Raw genomic sequence first — 22,419 nt, forward strand, 5'->3', positions numbered from 1 at the left:
GCTCCATCTAGGCTGAAGCTGTGCTCCGAGCGCGCGCGCGCGCACACACACACACACACACCCCTCCACCGCACCCCGCCCCGTCGGTTGTGTCCGGGACCCCGCGGACCCCTAGGGCCCGGGGGATCGCAGAAGCCCTCGCTGTGGCTCCCCGGGAGCAGCCGGGCGCTGGCGGGGGTGGGGGCGGAGTGAGGTGGCGGGAGCGGGTGGGCGGGGGCGCTGACGTCAGACCCGGGTCCGGGCGCCGCCGGCCGCTCCCCCGCCACAGCTTGGTGGCCGCGCTCGCAGCCGGGCCGGGGCTGGGCGCCGCGCAGCCAGGCAGCCTCGCGCGCAGCCACCGGGGAGCCGGGCGGGGGCCATGCGGCTGCCTTGAGTGCGCGGGGAGGCCGCCGCCAAGCAGCGCGCGTAGCGGGCCGGCGGCCGAAGCCGCGAGTGGGGGGAAGACACCCCCCCCTCGGCCGCGTGCGCGCAGCGACCCAGCATGGAGCTGAGCCTGGAGAGCCTGGGGGGGCTGCACGGCGTGGCCCACGCGCCAGCGGGCGAGCTGCTGAGCCCGGGCCACGCGCGCTCCGCGGCGGCCCCGCACCGCAGCCTGGTGGCACCGGGTCGCCCGGGCCTGGTGGCGGGCATGGCGAGCTTACTGGACGGCGGGGGCGGCGGCGGCGGCGCGGGGAGCGCGGGCGGCGCGGGCGGCGCGGGCGGCGGGGCTGACTTCCGTGGGGAGCTGGCGGGCCCGCTGCACCCGGCCATGGGCATGGCCTGCGAAGCGCCGGGTCTGGGTGGCACCTACACGACGCTCACGCCCCTGCAGCACCTGCCGCCACTCGCGGCCGTGGCTGACAAGTTCCATCAGCACGCGGCAGCCGCAGCGGTGGCCGGGGCGCACGGTGGCCACCCGCACGCGCACCCGCACCCCGCGGCCGCGCCGCCCCCGCCGCCCCCGCCGCAGCGCCTGGCGGCCAGCGTGAGCGGCAGCTTCACCCTCATGCGCGACGAGCGCGCGGCGCTCGCCTCCGTGGGCCACCTTTACGGGCCCTACGGCAAGGATCTGCCCGCCATGGGGTCCCCGCTCTCGCCGCTGCCCAACGCGCTGCCACCCGCGTTGCACAGCGCCCCGCAGCCGCCGCCGCCGCCGCCGCCGCCGCTGGCCGCCTACGGGGCGCCGAGCCACCTGGCGGGGGACAAGCTGCTGCCGCCCGCCGCCTTCGAGCCGCACGCCGCGCTGCTGGGGCGAGCGGAGGACGCGCTGGCCCGAGGGCTGCCGGGAGGCGGCGGCGGTGCCGGGGCCAGCGGGGCGGGCGCCGGGGGCGCCGCGGGCTTGCTGGCGCCGCTGGGCGGGCTGGCGGCGGCCGGGGCGCACGGGCCGCACTCGGGTGGCGGCGGCCCGGGCAGTGGTGGCGGCGGCCCCGGCGGCCCGGGAGCCGGTGGGGCAGCGGAGGAGATCAACACCAAGGAGGTGGCGCAGCGCATCACCGCGGAGCTGAAGCGCTACAGCATCCCGCAGGCCATCTTCGCGCAACGCATCCTGTGCCGCTCGCAGGGCACGCTCTCCGACCTGCTGCGCAACCCCAAGCCGTGGAGCAAGCTCAAGTCCGGCCGAGAGACCTTCCGCAGAATGTGGAAGTGGCTGCAAGAACCCGAGTTCCAGCGCATGTCGGCGCTGCGCCTGGCAGGTAGGAGCGCGCCGCTCACTTCCCCCCCGGCCCGCGAGCGAGCGCCGGCGCGGGGCTCCCCAGCGCCGAGCAGGGCGGCGCCGAGCGCCCGACCGACCGGCCCTGCGCCCCGTTAGCCTAGGCCCCTTCGGAGAAGGCTAGATCAAGATCTGCGTCCCAGTCTGTGGGTATCGTCGCCAAAAGAGGAAAGGGGTGGGCGTGGGGGGGGAGGAATGGGGCCTTCTTCCCCCTCCAGCATGTCGCCGCCCCGGTCCCCCTTGGGAACCAGCCCCTACGGGTTCCTCGTCCCTTTTGTCCTGCGAGGACCGAGTTCAGGCCCTTTCTCTGACACCGAGCTCAGGATAGATCATTGTGTATGTGTTGTATATATGGATGTGTGTGCGTGCGCGCGCGTTCGTGCGTGCGTGCGCCTTGGGCAGAGGGGTGCTGTCTGTCAGATTGGGGTACTCTCCTCCTCCATAGTTAAACCTGGGATCCCCCCCCACTCCCCACCCCAGCCCCGGCCCACCCAGTTGGTGCGCGGGAGCTGCTGGCGCCTCCCCGGCCGAGCTCAGGCTGGGCCAGGCTCAGCCCTCCAGCCCTCGCCGCCGTTCTTTGTAGCTGGGCCCCGGCGATCGATCGATAGTCCCTACCTCCCCACCCCTCCGGCCGCTGGCAAAGGTCACCCGAGAATGGGCGGGGGGAGGGGCGACCCCGGGGACCCTCGGCTCGAGGCCGCCGGAGGCCTTCACAGCCGGGCCTGTTGGCAGCTCGCCTCCGTGTGCTCCTGGGTTGGATGTCCGCACCCCTCTCCTCCTAGCTTTTAGGTTTTTCTCTCTGGTTTCTGATCTGTTTTCCCGCTGCTCTCTGGTTTCCTTCTTCTTCCTGGTCTTTTTGCTTCTGTCTCTTTCTCAGGTAGCTCCCCGCTCCCCCCTCCCCCCTCCCGGGACCTGCTCCCTCCCTCCCCAATGGACAGCAGCTGGGTCTACACACCCCCTCTCCAGCGAGGAAGCCCCCTTCAGGACTCGACAGACTGTGTCTTTGGGGGGGGGCCTCAAGAGAGCCCCTAGTCTGGATGAGGGTTTTTCCCTGGCAGTGTTGGGGAGGGGGCTGTGCACCCAGCCACAGGGACAATAGCAGCTTCCAAATCGATCGGTTTCTCTACACACAAGAGCCAGAAAAGGGGGGGGTTGCAGGCTGGGCCAGCAAGGAAGACTGGAGGGATTTGGCCGTACCCCTGTTCCTGCCAACAGAGAGGCTGAGGAGAAGAGAGGTGTTGGGAGGCCGAGATTGTCCTGAGTTGTGACACCCCCTCCCATTCAGCAAGCAGTTTCCTCTCCTTCCATATTCCAGGCTCGCTGGACAAAGCTCCTGGAGCCTGATGGGCCTCAGTTTCCCTCTTCTGCCAGGCCAGGGTCTATCTAGCTGCAGCTCATATAGGGTTCTTAGAGTCTCCACTTTGGACCTCGGAGTAATTGTCTCTCAAATGTGGCAGGTGACTAAATCCCCAAGGATGTTGCTGGAACGCGCGTTAGAAAGAACTACTAGCACTCAGACAGCTTCCCATTAGGGCAGAATCACTGGGTTCTGTTCCTCAGACACATTGCACATCGGGGACTTCATCGTCCTCACCGTGGGTGTCCAGCCGTGCCAACGCGGGCTGCACTGTGCCGTGTGGGTGAACTCAGGTGATAGACATCATATCCCACAAGGGACCTGTCACCCCACTGTCCTGGCCACTGCCTAATGCCACCTCTCAGACACATATAGATGGCATGTGTTGTATTCCCCTGCCCATGGTGTACCCAGAATCCATGCCAGCCTCCACATCTGTTTACATATCTAAGATTGACCCGTTAGTGGCATTTGGATGGCCTATTTGAGGGGCCAAGCCGCAGAAGATTGCCCGTAGAATCACAAAGACAAGCTACAGGCTGGGTGAGAAGTTGAGTGGAGCAGGTGGACAGAGTGCCGGGTGCTCGGAGCCTGTGGCGGCTCATTCGCGGCGGCCATCCGGTCTCAGAGCTCCCCTTTCTGCTCAGGTGTAGTTGCGGACGGGGCAGGGAGGCAGAGTTACCTGGGCATCGCGTCCCTAACCTTTGCAGTGGTGAACAGCGTCCTCGCTCAGGATCTATTTTCCATTTTGGAAACAGGAGCTGGAGTAGTAGGGAGCCACCGGGCACCTGGGTGGCTGTAGGTGAGCGCAGGGTGGGGGGGGGTCAGCAGTCTCTATCTCAAGCAAGGCTCTGGAAGAGTGGGGAGAGTGAACCAGGGCCCCCCCCTCTGCCGTTCATGACCCTCCCCTGTGGCTCCCTCCGCGTGCCAGCTAATCCAGGACGCCGTGGACACCTGGACACTCCGCCTGGGATGTCAGAAGTCGTAGCTCCGCCAAGGCTGAGGGATAATTTAAGGCTTGGGCAGGCGGAGGCCTTTAGTTCCGGTCGCTGCGCAGATGAAAAGCGATTAAGTGGCGGCAAATCGAGGCGTTTAGGGGAGGCGGCCGGTGCATCCCCACCGCACTCACCCGCAGCCCGGCCACGACCTGCCAGCGCCCAGAGCTACCTCCCCGGGAGGGCTTCCTCCTCAGCATCCTCTACCCGCGCACAGCGAAATCTGCACAGCCAGCCTGGCCGGCAGGGGAAGCGTGCCACGGCCCCGTGTGTCCCCTTGCACACGGGCGGCCCGGGGTCTCCCGCCACTGTCCCCAGGCAGCCTCCAGTGTCCCGCCAGGAGAAGGAGCTGTGAGAGAAAGGAGGAAGGGGACCACGGTGGGGAAATGGAGATGGACAGAGGGGGACGCTGAGGAAAAAAGGAAGAAGAAACCAAAACAGAAAGGACTCAGGGAAAGACAAAAAGAGACAGGGAGACAAAGACCAGGCAAAGGAGACACAGACAGAGGAGACAGTTAGATCAGGGGCTAGAGGAGCCTTTGCTGGACTCTTCTCCCACCCATCTCCTGGACCTCCAGACCTGGAGAAACAGTGGCCCCCTTTCTCTCTCTCTCTCTCTCTCTCTCTCTCTCTCTCTCTCTCTCTCTCTCTCTCTCTCTCTCTCTCTCTCTCTCTCTCTCTCTCTCTTCCTCACGATTGCAGCCCAAGTAAGGGCTGCAAGAGATGACCAAATGGTTTCTTTGTTCCAAGAAATCCTTCACGATTTCTAGTTTGAGTACAGAGTCTGTGTGCCTCAGTTTGCCCATCTGTAAAATGTGTGTCTGACGGTACCACTTGGTGATTCCAGGCCCAGTTAGTCTAGGGAAGGGCAGCCTAGAAGCTCCCATCCCGTTCTTACCAGGATGGGGCATCACACCCCTCCCGTGCCAGAATCCTCCTGCAGAAGCCCCCGCCCCAGCGGCTTCTCGAACTGTGATTATAAGAGAAGGCTGGGGGAGGGGCGGTCGATGAATTCGAATTACCGTCTCTAATTCATCACCACCGTGGCTGGGTCGATAGCTCTGGCCGTCTTCAAATATTGTTTAAATTGCAACTGCGGAGGAAAAGTATTTTTTGTAGCCGATCAGAAAAATATACATAAAAATAATAAAATAATCAGAGGGAGGCCGTTGACACACTAAAGCACCTTCGTTTCCTTTTCCTGTCCTCACTGGGTGGGGAAGAGTAAAGAACCCAGAAATCCTGTGGGATCCAAGGTGGGGGAAACTGAGGCAGAGAGGAACCTGGCACCTATGGGATTCTTACCCCCAACATGGAACAAATCACATCATCCCTAGGACAAAAACCAGAGTGGTTTCTGGAAAGAAATGCTAAAGGCCCTGGCTTAGTAATGACCCAACTAGAGGGTAGGACTGCCAAGAGCTGGGGTCCCCTCAGGACTATGATAGATCCCTCACACAAGTCCTCAATTCCTCCATCCAGGACGGGTGTGGGGAGAAGGGAGAAATGCCAGATCTGAGTCTCCAAGTGCTGTTGCTCCTTCTCTCTTAAAGGATCCTTCCCTGGCTGTGTGTGTGTGTGTGTGTGTGTGTGTGTGTGTGTGTGTGTGTGTGTGTGTGTGTGTGTGTGTGTGTGTGTGTGTGTGTGTGTGTGTGTGTGTGTGTGTGTAGGGGGTGCCAGTACAGCTTGAACTAAGAATCTGGTTGCTGTACCTTCGCATTTTGCTCAAGGCAAAGCACTCTTCCACTTGAATCCCAACTCTACTTCTGGCTTTTTGCTGGTTTGTTGGGGAGCTAAAGAGTCACATGGACTTTTATAAAGCCCAGGTTGGCTTCGGACTGTGATCTTCAGATCTCAACCTCCTGAATAATTAGGATTATAGGCATGAGCCACTGACACCTGGTCCTGGTGCCTTTTGGGAAAACCTTACCACCCACCCACCGCAGGAAAGAGACCCCAGCCTTCCAGCAGATAGACAAGAGAGCTGTCAGTATCAGGGAGAGCTAGAAATCCTGGACCTCACGTGGGTTCCATCCCTGGGCAGAGAACCCCATGGACTTGGAAGGAACAGAGCTGGTAGCCACAGATGCTTCATGGCTTGGGCAGACGGGGAACATGTCCAGGGCTGCAAGTGCTGCACATTTGGGACTTCTGTGCACAGTGCCCAGAGAGACAGACTCTCCTCAAAACCAGCTCCCTCCCTCTTAAGCCAAGACCTGGGCTTTGCTGGGAAGCTTCCCTGCTCATTGCTCTCTCTTGCACGTGTCCGGCACAGGGAGAAGGAGAGGCAAATAAACCCTGAGCGGAGACCTGCTAGGAGGCCCTAGTCCCTCGGTCCTTCGTTTCAGTTCCCCCTCCATAGACGGAACTCTGTGGAATAATCTTTTTGTTGGGGTGGGGGGAAGACAGGTATTGGTTTGTTTGGTTTTCTTGCTTAAGGCTGGCACTCTACCACTTGATCCATACCTCCCTTCTCCAAGTTTTGCTGGTTAATTGGAGATAAGCACTGCCCAGACTTTCCTCCCCGTGCTGATTTGAACCTCGATCCCCAGATCGCAGCCTCCTGAGTAGCTGGGATTTCAGGCGTGAGCCACCAGCCCCCAGCTTCTGAAATGATCTGTTTAAACTGGATGCAGTGACTACTCCACAGACAAGAAAGCAAGCGAAGGATGCCTGCCAAGGCTGGGGTGTGGGGGTAGGGGGCTGTGGAGCCCCGCGTCTGTGAGGGAGGGGTGTTGGTGTTGAGAACCAGGGTGGGGCACTCCTGTGGTCCTGCAGGGAGGAAGGCTAGTCTGGAGAGCTCCGTAGGGCATTGAGCTCCAGGACTCCAGCTGGGTGGCTTTGGGCTGGGCGGGGGACACGTAATAGTTTATAATCTAGTCGCGGTGACCCCCCTCGTGGATGGGTCTTACCACCTCAGTGCTTTTTAGGGGCTGCGTTTGTCCCCTTTGTGGAAGAAGAGCTCCAGGCTTCCTCCTTTCCCCTCTGCTTATCAGGATCCCGATGCCCTGCTTTTCCTGGCAAATCTTCCAGTGTGACTGTCACTCAATGCCAGAGCTCAGAACCATTTAGGTGATTTCATCAGAGGCAGGAATGAACACCCCACATCCCTGAAAAGCCCGTGGATGAGATTGGGGGAGGGGGGTTGCGCCTGCATTTGGCTCCTCTTCTCTGAAGTCCCCGTAGACTAGAATCCATCCTCCTGCTTAAATCTCTCCTTACCTTGCTTCTTCCTCATCCACCATTACCACTCTAGTCTGAACCACTTCTCTTCCCCAATCTCCTCCTCCACGCTGGCCTCCTAGACCTCCTCTCATCCCTTCTGCCCTCTTCTCCACAAGCTAAACTTTTTACAGCCTGTCCCTTCCCCCTGCCTGTGCCAGCCTGCAACACAACAAACCCCCAACTCTCCACGCTCCTGAGGGGGCAGGAGAGGCTGCTTCTGGATGGGAGATGGGCAGGGACACAAGGTTCAGAGATAGGTAAGTTGAGTCCAGGGCTGCAGGACTGAGGCCTGGTCCCTTCAGCCTCTTTAAACCAGCAAGCGTCCTCGCTTCACCAGAGGGGCTCAAGCTGCTTTGAGTCAAGTTTTTGATGAACTTCAGACCCTGATCAGTACAGACCAGTGGCACTGAGGGGGAGGGGAGAGGCTGAGTTAGGAGTGGGCAGGGTGGAAGGGGAGACCCCAGGACCTTGGGCTAGCTGGGACACCTTCAGTCTCAGTTTCCTCTCTGATGGGGAGTAAGCATACCTGTGTGTGCATCTTGCTGCAGCAACCCATTGAGAAACAGAGAGGAACAAAAAGAATCTGCCAGGGGGTGGTAGAGCATGCCTGTAGTCCTGGCTGTTCAGGAGACTAAGATCTGAGGATCCTGGTTCCAAGTCAGCCAGGGTAGGGGAAAAAAAAAATCATGGAACCTCTTTTCTCCAATGAACCACCAAAAAGCTGGAAGTGGCGCTGTGGCTCAAGTGGTAGAGCACCAGCATTAAAAGTGAAAAAGCTCAGAGATAGCACCCAGGCCCCGAGTTCCAGACCCCGGGACTGGCACAGAAAACAGAATTAGGAGCCAGAGAAAGTTGCATAGGTCAGACACTCATTCACGGTAGATTCCAGTTACCCAGGCTGTCCTTACAAGTGGCTATGGAACCTTCCAGACCTCACAGAGGCCTGGAACACCTAAAACATGCGTGCGTGCACACACACACACACACACACACACACACACACACACACACACACTGGTGCACACACACCCTCCACCTCTCCTGAGTTCAGCTGCTGGTGCTGGGGGTGGTCCATTCCCCTCCCCCAACTGTGCCCAGCAGAGGCTTCTACCTTATGCCCCAGCACTGAGGGGTGGGAAGAGAGCCATACCTGCCTGTGAGCGGCTCTGAGTGCTTCTGAGTGCCCTGGCCCATGCACTAGAGCATTGCTGGAGAGGGGGAGAATGTGTGTGCCTCAATTTCCCCACTGGCCAACCCTGCCCTGCCGAGCTGGGGAAGTTACCAAGTCAGGCTGACCCTGCCACATGCCACATGTCAATGGGCCACCAGTGTGGGGAGCCCTGCAAACCCAAACATCTAGCACTCACGTACCTTCTGCTGCTGTGAATGGCCGGCCCCCATCCTGCACCATGCACAGGGTCCCAAGCCTCAGGGTCCCTGGGCAGGCTGGAACAGAGAGTATGGCGCTCGCTCTTACCCTCACCCTGTAGCAACATCTTTGGGGCTCCAGCCCCCCCTCTTTGCCAGTGTGCCACAGTCTACACCCCTGACTTGTAGCAACCCCATCTGTGGGAGCACAGACATTTCTCCTCTCTACTGCTCTTGTTTTTTCTAATTAGATCTTGAACTCAGGACCTCTGCTTGCTAGGCAGGCACTCAGTGATGAGCCAGGTACCTCGCCTTTAAAGTTTTATTTTGTTGTATACATTGCGCTGGTTCTTTTTGACATACAGCTTCACTTCTTGCCCAGGCTGGCGGGGATCACCACCGTCTCTGTGTGTGTGTGTGTGTGTGTGTGTGTGTGTGTGTGTGTGTGTGTGTGTGTGTGTGTGTGTGTGTGTGTGTGTGTGTGTGTGTGTGTGTGTGTGTGTGTGTGCCTTAAGAACTGGGGCGACAAGCAGGCACTGGCCCCAGTATGGGTGGAGGAGAGATCTAGAGAAGTTTTTATTTTCCCCCCTCCCTGGGCTGCCCTGGCACCTCAATCCTCCTGATCTCAGCTTGCCAAGTAGCTAGCATTAAAGCCACCCGTGCCAGACCCCTTTTGGGGTCTTTAAAAGAATTCTGTATAATTAGGTGTGTGTGTGTGTATGTATGTGTGTGTGTGTGTGTGTGTGTGTGTGTGTGTAAGAGAGGGCTTCATTTTGTATCCCAGGCTGGCCTGAATGAACTTGGGATCCAAGGCACTAGAATGCTGAGATTACAGGTATATGCTACCACACCTGGCTTCCATATTATTTTATTTTATTTATTTTTTTATTTTTTTTTTGTCGGTCATGGGGCTTGAACTCTGGGCCTGGGCGCTGTCCCTCAGCTCTTCAGCTCAAGGCGAGCACTCTACCACTTGAGCTACAGCGCCACTTCCGGTTTTCTGGTGGTTTATTGGAGATAGGAGTCTCATGGTCTCTCCTGCCCGGGCTGGCTTTGAACCGCGATCCTCAGATCTCAGCCTCCTGAGTAGCTAGGATTACAGGCTTGAGCCACCAGCGCCCGACTCCATATTATTTTAAATAGTGAACACATCCAACTTTAAATGGACTAGAAGAGAGGCTTCATTTCTTCCTTTTTTGCTAAACAAATGTTTTTCCTTTTCTCCTCCAGAAAACATCTGCAGTTGAAAACTAACTTCCTTCCTTCCTTCCTCTTTCTTTCTTTCTTTCTTTCTTTCTTTCTTTCTTTCTTTCTTTCTTTCTTTCTTCCTCCCCTCCCTCTCTCTTTCTTAAATAAAGGGCTGGAATTGTAGTGCCTCTGATTATCAAGGAGGGTACCCCAAGTTTGAACCCCAATACCATAAAAAGGAGCCTCTCATGATGTGGGTGTCACCTGCTTTTCATCCCAGGGATTCACTTTAGTGAAGGAACCACATGATCTCTTTTTCTGGCTGCCTAGTACTCTGCCCTTTAATCTTTTTATTCATTATTTAACCACAACGGTCCAGCCCACATTCGGGCTCTTGGGAAACGTTCTTGGTCATGGGGGCTGGGCGGGGCGCGGGCAAGCCACAGTGAATACTTCCACTTCCGGGACCTGACTTTATCTGTGGATTAATTCTCTAATAATTGAAATGTTTTGTCACACACACCCCATTTTCTGAGTTGGCCTTTTGGTCTTGTTTTTCTTATCACTGGTTTCTTTTCTGTCATCTTTTTCCAATTCATTTCCGACTGTCTGCTGGGTCTTGTGTGAATGTCTTTTTTAAAAATCAAAGCTATCTGTGTGTGTGTGTGTGTGTGTGTGTGTGTGTGTGTGTGTGTGTGTGTGTGTGTGTGTGTGTTTGCACAGCCAGTTGGCTCAGTGGAAGGGCTCATGATGGCGGGGGCGGGGCGGGGTAATCCCTGTGGTTGGTTGACCGTCCAGCTTGAGCTGCCACAGGATACCCTACCTCCACTCCTCAACAGTCCAGCCCCTAGAAGGTGCCCCTAGGGAGAGCCAGGCCCAGGTGGGTGTGGAACCTCCCAGATAAGCCCTTGGAAGACTCAGAACTAATTTGAGAGTTCAGTCATTGAAATCTCTTACTTCCTGGCTGCTCTGGAGAGAGAAGAGGGAGGGAGAGAGGAAGGGAGGGAGAGAGGGAGGCCAGAGAGAGGCAGGAGGCTGGGCCCCTAGGAAAATATGGACAATGCAGGTAGAGGGCGGGAGAAGGGACAAGCTGTGGACAGATAAGAGACTGAGAAGCCTCTGGGGACCCTCACTGGGAACAGCAGCTTGGCATGACCCTTCTTCCTGGAAAAGATACCACACTCTTGCCATTAGGGAACTGATCTAGGGTATAGGGTAGATACAAAGAGAATCAGAATATCTCCCCCACCCCATGCTGTGTGATATTGGCCAGGTTACTCACCCTCTCTGGCCAGGAGATACTCAGAGCTATTCAGCCTGACAGGGATCAGGCACTGGGGGTTAGTTAGTGTTCCCCACATCCTGGTCTCCAGCAGCTGGTGGCTGGGGCAGAATGTGTTGCCAAGGAAACTGGTCATCATCCCAGCCGGAGACCAGGCTGTGTATTGAATTGTCTGCTCCATGAAGCCCGTCTCAGGCTGGAGTGAGCACAGGAAATGGATGCAGGTGGTCAGAGGGAGGGGACAGCTCACTACCATCCTTGTTTCCTCTCCTGGCCTGTGCCAGGAGATACATATGGGGGGACAAGCGCACAAGGCACAAGTTGGGACTGGCGTGGAGATAGTTTGGGGTGATGCTCCCTTGGTGTGGGACATGAGGAGAGATGATGGTGGCACCTTAGGATTGTTTTTTGCCAGTGTGTGCTGACACTGGGGCTTGAACTCAGGCCTTACACGATCGCTTGGCTTTTTGGCTTAAGGTTGGCCCTCTACCACTTGAGTTACAGCTTTATTTCTGGCTTTTTGCTGGTTCACTGAGGATAAATGTCATAGACTTTGCTGCTCAGGCTGGCTTTGAACCCAGAACCTCAGAGCTCAGCCTCCTGAGTAGCTCGGATGACATGTGAGCCCCCAGCACGGCCCTTGGCATCACTTCTTAGTCCACTTCTAAGAATCCTGCAGCCATTGGCTCTCCTGTCTCTCCCTGCCTTTGGGGTGTTGATCCTGGGGCTGTCCTGGCCTTGGCCACTCCTAGCTGTGTCGGCCTGATATCATCCCCTTCTCTGGGCTTCTCTGATCCTCCCCAACGTCCCCAACACATGAATGTGGTCTGTCCCAGCAGGCTCTGAGACCGGTGCTACTTCTGATCCACCCCTTGCACAGTGGTACTTGGAAATTGCCGAACAGATAAATGAGTTAGAGAGTGAGTGAATGAATGAACAAGGGCCTGGGTGGATGAATGAATGAGGGACTGAATGAGTGCATGGATGAGTAAGTGAACAAATGAGTGAATGAATGAATAAATGCATGCTGGGCTGCAGGCCTCTTGTGCTGCATTCATTCACAGCTCATGTCATTTTCTCATGGTCCCTGCTCAGTGGGGCCATCACCCTTTCCTACAGATGAGGACACCAGGGTCATGGGTCACTGTTCCACTTGATAAACCAGGAACCTGATGTCAGTGCGGTGCCCTGGGTGATGTCCAAGGCCACTGGCCCGTGGAGCCCCGCCCCTGCAGAACCCCGCCCCCAGAGCCACGCCCCCACGGAGCCACGCCCACTGCCAGCTGGCCTGATGTGGAATGCTGAACAGCATCCCCAGGGCTCAGGGATGCCGCGCTGCTCTGCCACCTCCCGGCCCCCATGACCAGCTGCAAAGAAATGCCAGTCACCCTGAGGTCTGCTGGCCAGCGCTCCGAGCCACAACCACGCTGGTCCCCACATACTTTCCTCAGTCCATAGAACCAGCTCTGGCTGTGGCCACGGTGTCTCGTGTCTGTGACCCTGTGGCTGGGCTGGACTGGGCTGGACAGCGCCCCCAGTGATGGCCCAGTGCATTTGCATATGGCTGCGGCTCCCACAGTCCCCACCCTCCACAGCAGTGGGGAGGCCCCAGGCCCCGCCAGGTCGGTCCATACCGCAGAGGACAGAGGTCTGCAAACACAGCCAGTGTGTGCATAGACGCCCACTGACCCAGGGGGAGGCACCCCATTTCCAAGCCTAGCTGAGTTCAAAGCTGCAGAGGGAGGGTGGGAAGGAGGCATCCTTTCACAGCAGGCAAACAGTGAACAGGTGGCCCCGGCGCTGGCTGAGCCACTGAGGCACTGTCTCCCCTCCCCCCCCCCACCTGTGAGAGCCAGCCCTGTCCCCCCTGCGGATCAATAGATCAATCTATGGCTGAGTTATGCACTCCACAGAGGCTGGTCTGGGGGTTCCCAATGTCCTACTCAGCCCTCCCAGGATAGTGACTACCTCAGCAGGAGCTAAGCTTGGGCTGAGACCTCCATCTTAAGATCTTGCCACACCCACAAGGAGTAAGGGGGGGTCGCTAGTCCCTGGACAACCTCTTGTGGACCCATTTTATGCTGGATGACAGAGGACTTCAGGTCACACAAGCTCAGGGCTGGGCCAGAAGGAGGAACAGTGGCAGGGAGCTAGGGCTACCTGTACGGAGTGAGAGGAAGGACTTCCTGGAGGAGGGGCCATTGCAATAAGCCTTTGAGGGAAGTACAGAAGTTCCCTGGCTGCTGGAGCAATCCAGGACTCTACTTATTATCTCTCTCTGTGTGTGTGTGTGTGTGTGTGTGTGTGTGTGTGTGTGTGTGTGTGTGTGTGTGTGTGTGTGTGTGTACACTCAGGTACTGGGGCTTGAACACAGGGCTTCGTGCTCTTGCTCAGCTTTTATGCTCAAGGCTGACACGCGACCATTTGAGCCACACTTCCACTTCTTGATATTGCATGCTCATTTTCAGTTTTCTATCCTCTGCCCCTTTGGAAGATCCTAAGAAAGATGACAGGCTTGGCACTGCTCTGACAGGGATTGAACGTCATGGCCACACAGAACCTGCATCTCCCCAAATCCCCAGATAGAGGCTGAGGAAGCTCATTCCAGCCTCACTTTACTCAAAATCAATCTCTCTCTCTCTGTCTCTGTCTCTCTCTCCCTCTCTCTCTCTCTCCCCACCTCTCCTTTTTTTTTTTTTTTGGTGCCAGTCCTGGGGCTTGAACTCAGGGCTTGAGTGCTGTCCTTGGGTGTCTTTTGCTCGAGGCTAGAGCCACAGTGCCACTCTGGCATTTTTTTTTTTAATAGTTTAATGGAGATCAGAATCTCATAGACTTTCCTACCCAGACTGGTTTTGAACGAGGATCCTCAGATCTCAACCTCCTCGGTAGTTAGGATTACAGGTGTGAGCACTGTCTCCTGTTTTCACTCAGGATTTCAAAGCAGAAGGCAATTAGGACCTTCCTGTAGTTGGGGAAAACAGGTTCAAGAATAATCCCCAGGGCAGCTGACCTCATCGCCACTGGCTGGGAAGCTTGATGACCCCAGCAACTTTCTAGAAAGGCAGAAAACGGTGGTACAGGAACCTGGGAGGCAAGTCCACGGGCGTGAAGGACACCCTGACCTTGGCAGTTCCTGACACACCTGCCCCGTTTGCCTCCTTTGCTCCCAGCCCCCAACCCACACAGCCCAATCCGTCAATCTTCTTCAGAACTCGGGCAAAGATGGCGCCCTCTGCCAGCATCAGCAAGAACTGCAGGACAATGGAGTTTACAGATTTCCTGGCCTTTTCACGCAAGGCAGGCCCTCTACCACTTGAGCCACAGCTCCACTTCTGACTTTTTGTTGCTTCATTGGAGATAAAGAGTCTCTCAGGCTATTCCGCTAGGGCTGGCTTTGAACGGCGATTCTCAGATCTCAGCCTCCTGAGTAGCTGACAGGCATGCGCTCCTGAGACATCCAGCAGGGCTGACTCTAAGATCAGAGAGTCTCCAAATCCCAGCCTTGAGTCTTCTAATGCTTGTCCCTGCAGTCTGAGGGGGAAGGAAGGAAGGAAGGGGGGAGGGAGGGAGGGAGGAGTGCGTTCCTCCCTGGGGACCCTGTTCAGAGTGGCCTCATTGCCATCAGTGAAACAGGTGGGGAGAAGAAAAGGGGAGGGGGAGATACTTGAGCCTGTGCAAAGGCCCTGGGACTGGGCTGGGTATACAAGCGGACTTACTTGCCCATGGTCCCAGAGTAAGTCTGCCGGCTTCCCATGGCAATAACCCACAAGGCCACTCCACTGCCCAACCAATAGTGGGGCCCGTTAGTGAGGGTGCGACAGAGGACTAGACCAGGCAGAGGTGAAGAGAGGAGGGTGGAGGTAGACAGGTGTAATGGGAAGTCTGCGGCTGCAGGGGGACTTGCAGGAGGCAATGGTGGGAAAGTGCTGGTGGTGGCAGAGGGGAGGGGAGGGGGGGGAGGAAAGTGGTACTGGCTCTGGCAGTGAGTGGCGTGGAGTTGATGTGTGTGGAGTTGAGGGAGGACGGCAGGAGGTGATGGATGTGGAAGGGATGAAAGAAGAGCTGGTAGAAGAGGATGGTGGAGGAGACGGAGAGGAAGAGGGATGGAGGAGGAAGGGGAGGAGGAGGAAGAGGAAGAGCAGATGGGGGCGCAGCGACTGAGAATAGGATGGTGGGTGGGAGAAGATGGAACTGGAGGTGATGATGGAGGAAAAGATAAAGGAGAAAGAAAAAAAGACAGAGGATAGCGTCTCCAGGAGGGATGAGGAGGAGGGGATGATGGAGAGAGAGTAGGCTGGTGGTTTGATGCAGGCAGAAGAGGATGGGACTGGAGGTGTTGGTGGAGGATGCAGGATGCCGGAGGAGGGGTGAAGAGAAGGAGGGTGGAGGGGCAGGAGGAGGAGGAGGTGGAGGAGGAAGAAAGGGTGGAGGAGGAAGGGGAGGGATGGGGAGGGAGGGAGAATGGGATGGCAGGAAGACACTGGAGCTGGAGGTGAGGGGGGTGCGGTGTGTGTGGGATCTGTGGCTGGGTAGGGTGGGCACAGGGGGTGGAGGGGAGAGCCACGGTGGTGACAGGTCCCGTGGGGTTGGGTGACAAGGTATCTGGACCCGCGTGGTGCTGGGGATGAGTGTGGTGCTCCCTCCCTCCCCCGCCTGCTTCCTTCACCATTTTCCTTCCTGGGGGAGGGTGGCCCTGGGGTGCCCAGCGCCCAGCCCCGGGCTTTCGAAGCCTCACCCCCACCTCTGCAGGGGCAGTGGGGGATGGGCCGGTGACAAAAGCTGCTCCCGGTAAACAGCTCCAACTGGAACAGGATCGATCCTGGCTGGAAACAGCTGTAATTAGATTGAACGCAGGCAAGGGGGCGCGGCCCAGCCTCTTTTCTGCTGCCTTCAACAAAAAAAAAAAAAAAAGAAGAAGAAGCCGAAGTTTTGCTTCCCGATTCCAGCCCTAAGCCCGGCCCCTCCCCCAGCCTCCATCTCTAGGGTCCTCGTGAGAGACTCCAAGGGGACCCCAGCGGCCTGGGCTGGATGAGGCCATTGGTTTCTGCCTCACTACCAGCTGGGCAACCCTGGGCCAATGGCTTACCTTCTCTGTGTAAAAAAGGAGAAACCTTATTCCTTATGGAATTACTATTATAAAGACGGAATGGCAGGCTCATGCCTATAATCCTAGTAACACAGGAAGCTGAGATCTGAGATTCCAAACCAACCAGGGCAGGAAGTCAGTAAGACTCTTACCTCTCCTATTAACCAGTGGAAGTTTGGCTCAAATAGAGCACCAGCCTTGAGCAAAAGAGCCAAGTGAGAGATGGAGGACCTCAGTTCAAACCCCAGTTCAGGCACATTCACACACACACACACACACACACACACACACACACACACACACACACACACACACACACACACTTGAAGTTTACAACAGGTGTACAAAAAGGGTCTTCATTTGAATTTAAAAGTCTGGGTTGAGTTTCAAGTTTTCTTCTGGAAAACTAGCTGCCTGAGACTGTAAGGCCTTTCAAAAATGGGGTGCCTGGCCCCTTCCTGTGATCTTCACTGGGTGGGCCAGCCCTAAAGAGGGCAAGGCCCAGAGGAGTCCTTGAGTTTCTGCCACTGTCCTCTTCCTCCCCCTATCACTCTTTTTCTCCCTCCCTCCCTTCCTTCCCTTCCTTCCTTCCTTCCTTCCTTCCTTCCTTCCTTCCTTCCCTCCCTCCCTCCTTCCTTCCTTCCTTCCTTCCTTCCTTCCTTCCTTCCTTCCCTCCCTCCCTCCCTCCTTCCTTCCTTCCTTCCTTCCTTCCTTCCTTCCTTCCTTCCTTCCTTCCTTCCTTCCTTCCTCTCTTCCATTTCCTCCCTCCCTCCCTCCCTCCTTCCCTTCCTTCCTTCCTTCCTTCCTTCCTCTCTTCCATTCCCTCCCTCCCTCCCTCCCTCCCTCCCTCCCTCCCTCCTTCCCTTCCTTCCTTCCTTCCTTCCTTCCTTCCTTCCTTCCTTCCTTCCTTCCTTCCTTCCTTCCTTCTTTCCTTCCTTCCTTCCTTCCTTCCCTCTTTTGTCCCTTAGCTTGAACTCAGGGCCTTGCTTATTAGGCTGGTGCTCTATCACTTGAGCGACATCTTCAGCCTTTTTTGTTTTTTATATAGGATCTGGCTCTTCACTCCCAACTGGCCTGGACTGTGATCTTCCCACAGTAGCTGAGATGGCAGGTGCAGGCTACCACACCCAACCCAATTTTTTGTGTTAAACTGGAGTCTTGGAGTCCTGCTATTTGCCAGGGCTGGCCTTAATGATCCCACCACCACCTCAGCCTTTTTTTTTTTTTTTTTTTTTTTTTTTGCCAGTCATGGGGCTTGAACTCTGGGCCTGGGCGCTGTCCCTCAGTTCTTTAGCTCAAGGCGAGTGCTCTACCACTTGAGCCACAGCACCACTTCTGGTTTTCGGGTGGTTAATTGGAGATAAAATCTCACGGACTTTCCTGCCAGGGCTAGCTTTGAACCATGATCCTCAGATCTCAGCCTCCTGAGTGGCTAGGATGACAGGTGTGAGCCACAGGTGCCGCTTCCCCTAAGTCTCTTGGATAGCTGAAATTGCAGGAGTGAGCCCTTGGTGCCTGGCTTGTTCTCTTTCTTTTCTTTTCTTTTGCCAGTTCTGGGGCTTGAACTCAGGGCCTGGGCACTGTCCCTGAGCTTCATTTGTTCAAGGCTAGCACTCTACCACTGGAGCCACAAAGCCACTTCCGGCTTTTTCTATGTATGTGGTACTGAGGAATCAAACCCAGGGCTTCATCTATGCTAGACAAGCACTCTACCACTAAACCACATTCCCAGCCCTGTTTTGCTTGCCTGCTTGCTTGCTTGCTTGCCTTCTTTCTTTCTTTCTTTCTTTCTTTCTTTCTTTCTTTCTTTCTTTCTTTCTCTCTCTCTCTCTCTCTCTCTCTCACTCTCTCTCTCTTTCTTCTTTCCTTTCCTTTCCTTTCCTTTTTGTCTGAGACAGAGACTCAAACTTGGTATTTGACCATTTTGACCATTAGCTGGCACTCTACCACCTGAACCATACCTCCAACCCCTGTTTTGCTTTCTTGAGCGAGTTTCACTATATAATCCAAGCTTGCCTGTAACTCTATTCTCAGCCTCCCAAGCATTATGCTATCATGCCCAGCTTTATTGTTTTGGTATGGGTGTGTGTGTAGTTTGTGTGTATGTGTGTGTTGGTATTGGGGCTTGGACTCAGGGCCTTGGCACTGTCCCTTAGCTTTTCCATTCAAAGCTAGTATTCTATCACTTGAGTCACACCTTCACTTCCATAGTTTTCCCCTGGTTAATTGGAGATAATAGTCTCACAGACTTGCCTCCTCTGGCTTTGAGCTTTGATTCTCAGATCTCAGCCCCTTGAATAGCTAGGATTACAGACATGAGCCATTTCATATTAATTGTCCCTTTAAATAATACACTGTGCTTTGTTACATTTTTTTTGAAATCAACATTCTTTCTCTCACACACACACACACACAGAGTGTGATTTTTTTTCTAACATGTCCAATGACCTGCAACTGTCTTATTTAATCATAGAACCTGAAGCAGCCAATTAGAACCTCTGAGTGTCCCCAGAGGAAGGTGACATGTCAGTCCACACTCTCCAGGCGAAGCCCCTGTCCTCAAGGACTGAGTCACAAGGCACAGGAACACTCATTTATTTTTGCAGTCATCTACGGACATCGATCTAGCACGCCATCTGTTCTGGAACCAAAAGAAAAGCAAGCTCACTGTGCTGCCCTACAATCCCATTGGACCACAAGGGCTTCCTTCCTTGAAGGAGAGGCTGGGAGCAGGGACGGCAGGGCACTCACTACCACACTTAGGGGTGCCCAGCAGTGAGATGAGGCCTTTGCGGATGTGAGATGGGGTCACCCTCTCCCTCCAAAGTCAGATTCCGTTTATTTACTTATTTATGTATTAGCCAGCCCTGGAGCTTGAACTCAGGGCCTGGGTGCCATCCCTTAGCTTTTCCCACTCAAGGCTGGCATGCTACCACTTCAGCCACACTTCCACTTGTGACTATTTTTGTATGTCAGTTGTGGGGCTTGAACTCTGAGCCTAGGCACTGTCCCTCTGCTCTTTGGCTCAAGGTGAGCGCTCTACCACTTGGGCCACAGCACTACTTCTGGTTTTCTGGTGGTTCATTGGAGATAAGTCTCACGGATTTTCCTGCCTTGGCTGGCTTTGAACTGCGATTCGATTCTCAGATCTCAGCCTCCTGAGTAGTTAGGATTGTAGGCCTGAGCCACCAGCGCCCAACCTCACTTCTAACTTTTTTGGAGTTACAAGTCTCATGGACTTTTTGCCAAGGCTAGCTTTGAAGTTCAGTGCTCAGATCTCAGCCTCCTGAGAACCTTGGATTATAGGCAGGAGCCACTGTTGCGTAGCCAAGCTGACATTCTGATCAAGTTCAAACTGATGTCCCAAATATCCCCAGGCTTGTGGAGCTTGGCCCCTCCCTCTCCCTCTCTGAGCCCTCATTCTTTGGATCTGTGGGCTCTGTAGGGCCTCTGGGTTTGTAGAGAAGCCAGGTCTAAGGGGGAGAGGACCTCAGGGACCCCCAGGGAGTCGGGCCTTGCAGGAACCTGGTTGCTGGGGTCTGGAGGTGCACTCCAGGAAAAAGTGAGTCATTCCTAGGGAGTTATGCCCCCCATCTCCATGTCACAGGCTTCTGGCTGGCAGTGGGGGCCCTTGCCCACTGGAGTAGGGGGTAAGTGGTGGAGGACGGCACTGTGGAGGGGGTGGGGTTTGATGGCTATGCCTGGAGCTACACTCATACTGTGTCCCCTTTCTTTGTCTCCTTTCTACCCTATCTGCTTGCCCTTGTCTGTTCCTACCTGCTCTTTGTCTCTGTCTCTCCTGCGCCTCTGGCTGACCTCACCACTGGGTATTTCCGTCTGTCTGGGGGTGGGGGGGTCCCTCTTTCCTTGCCCTGCTGGTACCGGGTCCCTGTCTCTCCCCTGCCTGTCCCGGATCCCTGCCCCTCGGTACCTGTCCTTGAACCCTGTCCCTCCCTGTCTCTCTCTCCCCACATGCTCTTGTTCTCCGGTCTTTGACTCTCCCTCCCTGTCTGTCCCTATTCCTGTCTCCTTCCTGTCCTGTTTGTCTGGGGTCCCTGTTCCTCCTGGCTCTTCTTGTCTCTGGGTCTCTGTCCCTCCCCTGCTTTTCCCTATCTTTGCCACTTCCCTGTCCCGCTGGGCCTGGGTCCACCCCTCCCTCCCCACCTGTCCTCCACCCCATCCCTGGTCCCTCCCCTGCCTGTCCGTCCCTCTCTCTCCACCCTGCTTCACAGCCTGCAAGCGCAAGGAGCAGGAGCAGCAGAAGGAGCGGGCTCTGCAGCCCAAGAAGCAGCGGCTGGTGTTCACAGATCTGCAGCGCCGCACGCTCATCGCCATCTTCAAGGAGAACAAGCGCCCGTCCAAGGAGATGCAGGTCACCATCTCCCAGCAGCTTGGCCTGGAGCTCAACACTGTCAGCAACTTCTTCATGAACGCCCGGCGCCGCTGCATGAACCGCTGGGCCGAGGAGCCTGGTGCCACCCCTGGCGGCCCTGCCAGTGCCACTGCCACCTTCTCCAAGGCCTGAACCGCCTGGCCAAGCCCCCCACTGGCTGGCCAGGCCCCCCACCTTCCTCCCCCACCCCCGGGAGGGGATCGCACACCTGGCTCCCCCCCAGGCACAAAGGGCCCCTTCCCCATTCACCACCCCAAAAGGAAGCCCCACCCCACCCCGGGGGGCAGGGACAGGACAGAATGGGGTTTCCTAGCCCCCTCTCCATTCAGGACACACAGGGGGCCTCAAGGAAAACCAGGGCTCCCTGTGTGTCCCCCCCCTAAAGCGGGTCAAGAAGCACATACTAGAAATATAAACCGGGTATTTAAAAAAAATTAAGATTACCCCTCCTTTGCCAGGCCCAGGCCCTCCTGCCTTCCTGCTCCCCTCCCTAGCTACTGTGCCCCACTGTGTCCCCAAGAACTCAGCTCCTTCCCAAGTGGCCAAAACCCTGTCAAGCTGGATCCTCAGAGTGCCCCCCTCCCAACCGACCCTCTCCACCGGCAGGAAGGCTTGCCACAGCCAAGACCCCAGCTGCCCCCTCCCCATGGCCAGGACTCTTTGTGCCAACAATTGCCTGCCTTAAAGCCGGGGGAGGGGGCCTGGGGTCTTCGCCCTTCCCGCCCCCCACATCCCAACCCCAAGGGGTGGCAGCGCCAACATGCGGGTAAATTCCAGAAACTTCCCTCTCCCCACCCCCCCTCCAGCACCCCTGGTCTAGTTCACTTTAACTTTCCGCACCTTGATAAATGCCACACAGGGAAAATAACCAAAAACCACAGCGCTGGAACCGGAAGAGGACACCTGATTCCAAGACAAGGCGGCTGCACTCACCGAAAGCACCGTCCCACCTCCCCCAGCGCCGCGGGGCGCTCTGAATTTTCCGCCATCCATCATCCCTCGTGGGGTGCACAACTGGGTCCCACTCAAAGAGGAACTGGAGTGGTGAACCTCAAGTTTGATGCTGAAGAAGTTGGAATCTTCTTTTCCAATTTTTGCCAAAAAAAAAAAAAAATACCAAGGAGGGGAAAGGGTTAGAAATGAAGACAAACACTGTGCTCCCCCTTTTTCTAGGAGCACCCCAATTTCCACTTGGGCTCATTTCCTCTGGGTGACTTCCAAGACTGCTACAGTTGGATTTCCAAGAACCCATTCACCTGGGGCTCGAGATGGGGGGGGCGCTGGAAGAACCCTCTCCACAAACTCTTCCCCTCCCCGCGATGGCTGCCTCCCAGGGAGGGGCCACCCGTGTCCCTGAGACCCCCACCCCCAAGGTAAAGGCTACCTCACTCAAAGTTCATGTCTGTGATTGGAGAAATCACGCCTGATACCAAAGATTTCCCTCCCCTCCCCCCAAGGATTTGTGCTGGACCCTAGGGTTCCCGCCCCCACCCCAGAGAGAGAGAGAGAGAGAAAGAGAGAGAGAGAAAGAGAGAGAGGGGAAGGGAAGATGATAGCGAGGTCGATGAGTGCCTTTTTCTTGAACCAAAGATGTGTGCGGTGTGTCCTCTGTCCTTATCGACTCGCTGTTTCCCCAGATCGACATAATGCTTCTAGAACCTTCTGGTGTGGGAGCAGAATCCTGAGTGAAGTGTCCCCTTCCCCCCCCCCACATACATCACACACACACACACACACACACACACACACACACACACACACACAAAGGCATGCACAGGATACACACAGACACGTGCACACAGATCCTGTGTCTATTTCTGTAGTCCCTGGGTGCT

General features: G+C 56.2%; 1 protein-coding gene across 1 annotated transcript; it reads left to right on the forward strand.

Moving 5' to 3' along the window:
- The first annotated feature begins 481 nt into the window (after nt 1-481).
- Onecut3 (one cut homeobox 3) lies at nt 482-20,716 on the forward strand. The gene is made up of 2 exons (XM_070008159.1): nt 482-1,673; nt 20,424-20,716. The coding sequence occupies exons 1-2, from the start codon at nt 482-484 to the stop codon at nt 20,714-20,716; spliced, it is 1,485 nt and encodes a 494-aa protein (XP_069864260.1).
- Nucleotides 20,717-22,419: the final 1,703 nt, after the last annotated feature.

This window comes from Dipodomys merriami, unplaced genomic scaffold (genome assembly GCF_024711535.1).
Source record: "Dipodomys merriami isolate MVZ:Mamm:240054 unplaced genomic scaffold, mDipMer1.0.p SCAF_70, whole genome shotgun sequence".
Classification (NCBI taxonomy): domain Eukaryota; kingdom Metazoa; phylum Chordata; class Mammalia; order Rodentia; family Heteromyidae; genus Dipodomys; species Dipodomys merriami.

Bases quoted from the DNA above. Each gene is read 5' to 3' on its own strand.
- Onecut3 (XM_070008159.1), top strand. From the start codon at position 482: ATGGAGCTGAGCCTGGAGAGCCTGGGGGGGCTGCACGGCGTGGCCCAC. The intron at 1,674-20,423 runs GTAGGAGCGCGC...CCTGCTTCACAG, and splicing joins GTCGGCGCTGCGCCTGGCAG to CCTGCAAGCGCAAGGAGCAG.